The following is a 10,240-nucleotide window of genomic DNA, read 5'->3' as shown; positions in this document are numbered from 1 at the left end:
TCTTAAAATCCCATTTCAGAGTGACTTCGAATACCAAAGCCATCAAGATAATCAATCTGACTGAGTGTTTTCATCCTTTAATTTGATTTTTTTTGTAGCCTTTATTTTCTGACTTACAGGCTAAATCTTTGCTGCATTACTTTATTGCAACGATAGATTAATTTAAATTTTAGATTTTACTTGTTTGACAGGATTACCTATAATGACATACTTTAATGACATTATCTGTGTTGGTCTGAACAGATTACAGTAGATTGTAATCTGCAGTGTGATACTGATGAAGAGGAGAAGAAGTATGAACTAAACTAAGTTTTGGCTCACTGTAGAAGCCTGGACACCTGGATTAGGGAGGAATCTGAGCCGAATGAGGTTAGTGATCAACATTACTGATGAAAGGGACAGAGAGAACCGTGAAAACACAGAAATAAGAATCTTCCTCTTGCAGGGCTGTGGTCACCACAGACCAGCTAACAGAATTAGATATCTCTGCAGCAAATGCACAAGACCTGAAAACATTTTAATTTCAAAGAATGTTTTGCTTTTTTCTTTATTTAGATAATTTCCAAAAATATAAATTAATTGGTAACGACATTCTATATATACAATTATTGACCCTAAATTATCTAATTTTACCTCAAAATGAAGTTAACATAAATATCAAATGTATTTTTTTAGTTGTCAACTTTTATGTGGAATAATTCCAACAGTTGAAAGTAAACAAAAATAAAATTTTCTTGTCATTTATGTCAAAATGGCTCCCTCTGGTGGTAAAAGTGTCAAACTTTCACCTTCGCAATGACGTGTGTTGGGATTGTGGCTCTTTGTATTTGTTCCTTTTGACCTTGTCACGTTTTAAATCCTGAAGGGGAATTATAAATCTATCTCTGAAGCTTTGCCACATATTTGAAGCCAGAAGGATAGTATGTCTGATTTTAGCAAAACCTGTGCAGTCTGTAGTCACATTGTTGGATGTTTAGAACAGGGGAAATGTATATAACTTTGTCCTAGTCACACCAGAGATGTTTAATAATATAAAAAAGGCAGGTGATAGTTTTAAACAAGGTTTATTTTAAAATCGACTCATATAAACATCAAGTTAGCTTTTGCCTAGGTGTCAGGAAATTGGAAGAAACATAGATTTGGCAACAAAAATAACAAAATCAAAAACAAGGTATCAATAAAATTCATTGTAACTTCCTGTTTATCAACATCATTGGGTTTATTTTTTTTTCTAACATATGACAGACAGCTCATCAAAACCATGAAGACATTTATTTAAATTTATTGTGTCTCAAAATAACAAAAATTCTCAATGGCAATCTACTCAGGTTCCAAAATGGAGAAAATCTATGGAAGATGATTAGGGCTATCAGGGGAGGCGGGGGGAACTGACTTAAATCACAGAAAAACGAAGATTCTGAGATTAAACTCAGTTTTGTTTTGTTTTTGTTGTTGTTGTTTTTTGCCAGTAGCCGTAATCATCTTCTGTAAATCCCGTCAATTAAACACAAAATACTGAAATAAAAATACAGACTCACTTTATTTCCGGCAGACAAGATGTTATGGAGGTTCATTAGTGTGTGAGATCAGACTCAGACTAAATTAATTCGTGAATTTTTTTTTTTTTTGTTGACTTCTGGGATGTTGCCTAAAAGTGTTTCTGGTCAAAATAAGGATGGTTTCAGCTGCTTGAGTATATATACAGCAGATAGCTGAGCCTCGACTCCAACCTGAAACATTAAAACTGAGCTGAAAAAGTCAGCACTCAAACAACGACCATTTTTGACACAGATGCTTAACGGAGCGTGAATTCAGTGTTTTGTCTGAAGGGCTAGAAGCTGAAAGAGGAAGTTGTTTTTCACATCATGCTGAGCTTTAGTTGCCGCTGATTGGTCAGCAAGGAGGGAGAAACCGGATGTAGTCATATTAGCTCGTAGCTAAGTCCTGCTAGAAAAAAAAAAAACGTTGTAAAGTTTATGTTAAAGAAGTGTAAAATTGATTATTCAGACTCTGCTCGATAGTCTTCATAAAGAGACCGCTTCCAAATGTTTGTTTTGAGTCGCTCTGATTATTTCTAGTCGGAGTTTGCAGCACAGGATGCAATTAGCCGTTACTGGGTACCTGAATGAACCGTTAGCTTCCGCGGATCTAAAGCAGCTAACAGCGGAGATTTAATTAGTCGGCAGTCGAGCTTTTTCAGTTTATAGTTTAGTGTTTAAGAATGTCCACACTCTGAGTTTATGACACCGTGCGGAGAAGACCACATCATTTGTGGACACCTCCTTCTAACCATGTTAATCTGAGGACCGAGAGACTGGAGACAGTTACCGAGTGGACCCAGAAGCACTAACCAAGGTATCGGACTCTCTCCTCTGCAGCACCGCTTCAGCTGTGCCACAGTTTACATGTTATGATTATACACTTTGTTTGATCACATTCTTGTCTCCGATTCTAGTTTCAGCAGAAAAAAAAAACAACCTAAAGATGCCCGCTCTATGACTGAAACCCTGCTCTAAAAGAACATGTGAAGGTTGTAAACAAGGGTTGTGAAAAGGAGAATCTGAAGTGGAGCGAGGATGTCTGAGATAATAAAGGTTGAAGCAGCTGAACCTGGAGGGATTAGCTTGGAGCCCCTCATTTCTGCAGAATCCACATCAGAACTGGAGGAGGAAACACCAGACAGCAAAGATATCAGTAAGTGAATGTGCTCTAACTTGTAATTGAATTTTGTGTTTTTTATGATTTAAAGCACTTTGAACTAACTTGTTGATTTTATATATATATATATATATGCGTGTGTGTGTGTGTGGAAAATGACAAATTCAATTCTTAGAGTTTTTTATAATGCATATTTCCAGTCATCTTTAACCTAGATTTTGATTATTTTCAACTTTAAGAAAGAAAATTTCTTTGCTATTAACTGAGGACTTTAATAGTTGTTTTACTTGGATAATTGGTTCCGTTTCTGTTAAACTTATTGGTTTGTTGGTCTACTAAGTCATTTTATTCTCAAAATAAATAAGCTAAAAAAAAAAAACCCTCACATTTCTAAACATAACAGTTTATATCAATGCTGAATATATATGTATAAATGACCCTTAATGTGTTTCTGTGTCCAAAGTCCAGCAGATTGTTGTGATTAAAGAAGAGGTTCCTCATGACTGGAACCCCAGTTTGGACCAAGAGGACACAGAGACCCCAGGTATGAAGGAGGAAGTGAACAAATTGTGGATCAATGAGGATGGAGAGCTGCAGAGTGAAAATAGAGAGGAATCTCAGTTATTAGAGGCTTCAAGCAGCAGCTCATCTAAGACAAAAACAGAACCTAATGGAAAGGACTGTAGAGAACCAGAACTTGACAACAACCCGGATCCAACAGGTTCCACTCAACAAAGTAAGATGTTGGTTCCCAAAAAAGGTAAAGTATCTAAGCTGAATTCAACACTTATGGCTCAGATTGGAGTCCATGCAGGAGAGAAGCCGTTTAGTTGCAAAATTTGTGGCAAAAGATTAAAACATTTGACTTCCATTAAATTACACCTAATGACACACAATGGCAATATAGAACATATCTGTGATTTTTGTGGGAAAGGGTTTAAAGAAAAGAGTTCTCTTCGGACACATATAAGACTCCACACAGGAGAGAAACCATTTGCATGCGACAATTGTGGTCGAAGGTTTCACGAAAAAGCAAAACTAAAAACACACCTGAAAGTCCACTCAGTAGAACAGCCGTTTTCTTGCGACGTTTGTGGCACCAGATTCAAACGAAAGGAGAATATAAAAAAGCACATGAGGATTCACACGGCGGAGAAACCCTTTGTGTGTAGCGTTTGTAGGAAAAGATTTTCGCGACAAGAAACTCTGAAGAGACACATGCATGTTCACACAGGAGAGAAACGGTTCATGTGTAACGTTTGTAGCAAAGGGTTTGCTCTGAAACATCACCTCAAGAACCACATGGAGGTTCACACCGCTCCGTTTAGCTGTGGGGACTGCAGCAAGTGTTTTGTAAATGAAATCCAGTTAGAGCGGCATGTCAGGGTCCACTCGGAGGAGAGGCCGTTTGGGTGCGACGTCTGCAAAACCAGATTTTATCAAAAGTGTCAGCTCGAAAATCACATGAGAGTGCATTCAGGTGAGAAGCCGTTTGTGTGCACCGTCTGCAGTAAAGCGTTTTCCCGACTTGGAAATCTGAAGAAACACATGGAGGTTCACAGGGGCTACAAGGAGTGATTGATTTGATCGTAATCTAAACTGTCAGTATTTTTCCAATCAATCTACAGTGTCTGCTTTCTGGGGCGGCTGGTAAGTGCTAAATTACATTATTTCACATTTTCAATGTCAAATTGGCTATTCAAAGCTTTAATGATTTGAGTTCCTGCTTTAATTAGGTCAGTTCAACCCCTTTTTTTTTTCTTAGCTATTCAGAGTTGGATTTGCTGTTCTTTTTTTCTCTGGATCATTGCTCATGTCCATAACTCAAACTTGTTTTAACTTAAGGTCATGATTTGGCCAGTCGTTGCCCTTTAGGGTTTCTGGTAAAGAGCAGATTTCATGGCTCTGTTAGTTATGCCAAGTCTTCCAGGCTTCACCCTATCACCACCATGTTTAATTTTATGATTATTCTTTTCCTGAACATATCTGGTAAATACCTTGCTGAACATCCTGTTACACAATCATCAGATATATGTGTGCAGTTATTCCCTCCCTCCATTTTTTTATTTTTTATTTATTTATTTTTTTTTAGAGTTGGACATTTGATTGCTTGCGCTAATGAAACATTTGTGTGATGCTGAAGTAAATTATCACACAGCGACTGGGTTTCCGGTTCCAGGTCCGCTTTAGGTTTGTGTGTGCCACTGAAACAGAAGACTTTCTCAGCATTCCTTCTGTAAATAAGTTAACAGACAGTATTAGGAGCTGTAGGATTTCAGCTTTATAATAAACGAATGTTTTAAATTCTGAAAACAAACTCAAAAATTTTAACATTTGTTTCGCGTGTGATTAGTACAGACAAAAAAAAAAAAAAGTTTCCTGGATGTTTACGTACATTTTAAATGCTCAAGGAGGCATTTGTGCTGTTCGTAAGCACGGTGTTGAGCCATTTATGTTGCATTGATTATTGAGATTAATTTACAAAGTTTTTATTTTCTAATGGATTGTAAATAATGTAAATAACTTTCAGTCATTTTAGTTGTCATCCCTAAGAACAGTGTTTCCCCAGCTCATTTCCACTTAAGCTTTTTTTTTCAGATACTGGCAGAAGTTTTGATCAAGTTTTATTCAGTCTAAAACGTAAAAATAAGATACAAGCAGGACAAAAACGACAGCTTTGTTCGTCTAAAAATGAGTCAGTCTTGGCAGAAGTGCTCTGAATTGTCGGTTTACATACTTACAAAACTGCCTCTAGGATTTTAATTTGAAAATTTATATTGAGTTTGTTAATGCCATTGGAACTGTGAGTACTCCCTCTTTGGATGCGTAAAGAACCTTTTTGTTTTGTAAATTGGGTAGATTAGAAATTAAAATGTATTGGTTGTAACTAAAATGTGCCTCATTTCTTTTATTAAAATGATCATTCAAATTGTCTCTTCTCACTACTCTTCTCACTTGTTCATGTCTGGTATACTCATCGCCAAATTAGTCAGCCTTCCTGGTTTTGATTTTTAGTCATTTTTTAAATTATTATTATCATTTTATTGTTTTAAGTAAAGGCTGCAAGTGTTTTGGTGCCATTTATTTCACTTCCTTTCCTAAACTCTTTCTTTCTGGTCACATTTTTCACTATTATATTGGCCTCTCTCTCTTAAATTTATTTTGATATGTAAAAACTATTGTTAGAAATTAGCAGCTGTACTTCAGAGCTTTTCAAAAAAAAAAAAAAAAAAATTGTTCTCCCTGATCAGAGAACATTGTGTTTTCTCACAGACTTGGATTGGATATATGGAGCTGTCATTAGAATGCTGTATGGAACATGATTCCACATAGCTTAACTAAAGTGATCTCAAAGTAATGGGTGTTCACCAAATACTATTTTTTTTTGTTACATATTGTACTAAATGACGTATGCAGAGTACTGTTGTGAAATATGTTAAAACTTATCTAATAAACATTTTTCAAAACTGTTTGAGCTGAATTGGATTCTTTAATTGTTGGTCATTGAAAGTGTCTTGAGTATTTTCAAAAGATGTTTAAGAAGTTAAAGTTGTGGTGTGTTATGATAAAAAGACGGATCTGGTAATCGAAATAAAAATGGAATAAGATTTTATCCACACGTTTAATGATGGTCATCTCCATTGTTATTTTATTCTGAAAATCAATTAGTGCAAAAAGGAAGTAGTATATCAAATCGGCATTTGACTCGGCATTGATTGGTCAGTGAGGCGGAAGTAACCGGATATAGCAGTGCTAGCTTGACAAGCTATGTCTTGAAACAAAAACATCTTAAAGTTTATGTAATTGATGTTTTATTCTGTTAGCTTGAATGCATTCGTGATGATATGGCTTCTGCATGTTTGTTTTGAACCACTCGATTATTTCTAACTGGATTTTGGTGGCCGGAGTGTAATTATCCTGTATTAGCAAAGTGAATGGACTGTAACCCACCGTGGAGCTAAAGCAGCTAACAGCAGGAATCAAATAAGCGGTTTTGAAGTACAAGCTTTTAAAGTTCATGATTTACAGCTACAAGTCGAGTCGATAAGACTACAAGGAGGACCACACCATCTATGGACACTTCCTCTAATTCTTGTCCAGCTGAGGTCCGAGAGACTGGGGACAGAGTGAACCTAGAACTAAGGTATGAGACTCTGCAGCATCGCTTCAACTCTGCTACGGTTTAACATTTTCTATTGATACGCTTTATCTGATCAAATACTGATTTGAGTCTGTTTTCCTGTTTCAGTAGTAATACAGAAGATCAAGGTTATGTGACTGAAACCTGAAGTGAGGATGTCTGAGATGAAGGTTGAGACAGACGACCCCGGAGGGCTCATTTTGGAGCCCCCCGAACCTGCACCATCCACGACAGAATACGGCAAAAATCTCAGTAAATTCTGTATATTTGAGCAAACTAATTTTATATCCAAACCATTGGATTCAAGTGGCAGAATTGAATTACAGCCAAGCTCAAAAAGTGAGCTTTTTTTTTTTTTTTAAAGCAGGGTTACTTATCTACATATTGCTTTCACTATGCAAAGTGAATGTGGACTTACATTTTAGGACCATATGTGTCCTTATCAGATTCACATTGAACACACCATGAAGTATTATGAATAACCAGATCATTCGAGACATGCTTGAGTCAGAGGGACCAACAATTTTGTCCATGCATCTGTACATAACAGCTCTTGGTCTGATTCTTCTCCTTAATGCCTAGAAGCTAACACAACAAGGATGCTCAAATGCTCCACCACATTAAGGATTTTTTTTTTGTCTAAATATGTTTTTTTTCTGCTTATCTTGTTATAACATTGATATTTTAAGCTGTTTTTATGAAACAATCTTATAAAAAAAACATTTATATACACATCTGCCATTATTACTACAAAATATTTTTTCGTTTCTTAGACTGAAAAATTTTGTTAAAACCTTTGTGATATTATTATTATTATTATTATTATTATTTGTTATTATGATCATCACAGAACGATTAATGTCCTTGTATGTTTGTTTTATTGTTCAGACTATCAGACGCTGGTAATTAAAGAAGAGGTTACCCATGAATGGAGCTCCAGTTTGAACCAACAGGAGCAAGAGCCCCCACTTATAAAGGAGGAAGAGGAGGAACAGTGGATCAGTCAGGAGGAAGAGCAGCTCATTGTGAAGATTGAAGATGAGGGGAAACCTCAGGTATCTGAGCTTCAACACATCAAAACTGAAGACGATAAAGAAGCTGAATCTTCAACAAGCAGCACAACCGCGCAGATGGAAACAGAACCTCGTGGGGAGGACAGTAGAGGACCAGAACCAGACAGAAACTTAAATTCGCTTTGTTCTTTTCAACAAAGTAAGATGAAGGTTCACAAAAGAGGTAAAAGGTCTAAACTGTGCTCCAAACTCACTGCTCAGATTAGAGTCTGTGCAGGAGAAAGGCCATTTGGTTGCAATGTTTGTGGCAAACGATTCAAAAATAAGACTCATATTCGATTACACATGATGATTCACACCGGAAAGAGAGAATATTGCTGTGATCTTTGTGGTAAAGGATTTAAAGAAAAGCACTGCCTTCAGATACATGTGAGACTTCATACCGGAGAGAGGCCATTTGCATGTGACAACTGTGGTAGAAGGTTCCACGCAAAAACAAATCTTAAAACTCACATGAAGGTCCATTCGGAAGAAAAACCATTTTCCTGTGATGTTTGTAGTACAAGATTTAAAAGGAAGGAGACGCTGAAGAAGCACACGATGATCCACACTGCAGAGAAAACCTTTTTTTGTAGTATTTGTGGGAAAGGATTTTCACTACAGAAAAGTCTGAGGACTCACATGTGTCTTCACACAGGAGAGAAACCATTTGTTTGTAGTGTTTGCAGCAAAGGATTTGCATTACAGGAGAATCTAAAGAGACACATGTCTTCTCATACCGGAGAAAAGCCATTTATCTGTGGTGTCTGCAGTAAAGGGTTTTCATTACGACAAAATCTAAAGAGCCACATGCATGTTCACACAGGGGAGAAACCGTTTATTTGTAGCTTTTGTAGTAAAGGATTTTATAGACACGGAGATCTGAGGAGACACATGAGTGTTCATACAGGGGAGAAAGCGTTCATTTGTAGTATTTGCAGTAAAGGATTTTCACAACAAATTCATTTAAAGAATCACATGCGTGTTCACACAGGAGAGACGCCATTTGTTTGCAGTGTTTGCAGTAAGGGATTTTCACTGCAGGAGAATCTAAAGAGACACATGCATGTTCACACAGGAGAAAAGCAGTTTATTTGTGATATCTGCAGTAAAGGATTTTCACAGCAAGGGACCTTAAAGAGACACATGAGTGTTCACACTGGAGAAAAACAGTTCATTTGTAGCGTTTGTGGTAAAGGTTTTTCAAAGCAGAATTATCTTAAAAGCCACATGGAGGTTCACACCGCACCGTTTAGCTGCAATGAATGCAGTAAGCGTTTTGTGAATGAAATCCAGTTAGAGCGACATGCAAGAGTCCACACTGAGGAGAGACCGTATGGCTGTGACATCTGTAAGAGCAGATTTAATCAAAAGGGTCAACTTCAGAATCACATGAGGGTTCATTCAGGAGAGAAACCGTTTGTTTGTGATGTTTGCAGTAAAGGATTTTCGCAACATGGAAATCTGAAGAGACACATGAGTGTTCATGAGGGCTGCAAGTAATGATTACGACGGTCGACTCATTTAAAACAAAGAAAAAGTGTCAAGTGATATAACTTATTATGAAATAATTGCTTTGTGTTTTCGTACATGTCCTTAGCACATTATGCTTCTACATCATCAAATACATTCCCACAGTAGTTTTTTCTTTTTTTTTTAAACGGTTTTCTTCTGCTTGGATCAGATTCAGTTCAAATTTCAAAATATTTTAGGCAGCCTAATGCATTTATAGAGGCATCAGGATATGGATCATCTTGATGTTAATTGTTAACCTAACCCAACATGCTGATCAAAGCGAAGTTCTGCTGTGAGCAGAGCAACAACGTTCAGCGGAGCCACTGAGAGTGAGAGCAAAGCAGCAAAAGGGAAAAGTCAAGAGATGACTCTCTCTCTCTTTCACTCTCTATTTCTGCCTCTCATATGGTGTGCTCGCTCCGCTTTTAGCCCCGCCCCTTTCAATGAATGGCTCTTAAGAGATGGCTCTAAAAGTCGAAACGTTCGCGACGGACCGATCACTGCTTTAAACCTTTCCATTTACAGGTAAATAGAAGCACACATATTCACACTAGGTCTAACAAGCTCCAAAATACAATCTGTGTTTCGCAACTGAATGCTTATTTATTATTGCAGCACATTTCTTCTCATTCATTCGTAGGATAAGTACTGTAACATTGTATGATATGTCTGATATATAGTTATTTTTGTTCCTGTTATGATTAGATTCTAATATCTGTTTTGGTTTGTTAGTAATAAATTAAAACTTAGATTCCAGTGGCTGATGTATTTTTTTTCTAGTGATAATAAATTGCAGTCATGACAGAGGAACAAAAATGACTGTTTTGTTTTTATTTGTAATCTAGGTCATTCAACAGGTATTTGAATGACCTAG

The 10,240-nt window shown here is 36.8% G+C and overlaps 1 protein-coding gene and 1 pseudogene across 1 annotated transcript; both read left to right on the top strand.

The window, feature by feature from the left end:
- The first annotated feature begins 1,248 nt into the window (after window positions 1-1,248).
- Window positions 1,249-5,861, top strand: LOC106960908 (oocyte zinc finger protein XlCOF6.1-like). The gene is made up of 3 exons (XM_015054297.1): window positions 1,249-2,355; window positions 2,456-2,694; window positions 3,122-5,861. Exons 2-3 carry the CDS (start codon window positions 2,577-2,579, stop codon window positions 4,234-4,236), a joined length of 1,233 nt encoding a protein of 410 aa, XP_014909783.1. The 5' UTR covers window positions 1,249-2,355; window positions 2,456-2,576; the 3' UTR covers window positions 4,237-5,861.
- A 345-nt stretch (window positions 5,862-6,206) lies between these two features.
- On the top strand, window positions 6,207-9,041 carry LOC106960903 (gastrula zinc finger protein XlCGF57.1-like; annotated as a pseudogene).
- The last annotated feature ends 1,199 nt before the right edge of the window (window positions 9,042-10,240 follow it).

The sequence above is a fragment of the Poecilia latipinna genome, unplaced genomic scaffold (assembly GCF_001443285.1).
Source record: "Poecilia latipinna isolate Pla-1442-1.1 unplaced genomic scaffold, P_latipinna-1.0 Scaffold1242, whole genome shotgun sequence".
NCBI lineage: Eukaryota > Metazoa > Chordata > Actinopteri > Cyprinodontiformes > Poeciliidae > Poecilia > Poecilia latipinna.
The sequence above is the reverse complement of the archived record's forward strand: the minus strand, read 5'-3'. Positions and strand labels throughout refer to the sequence as shown.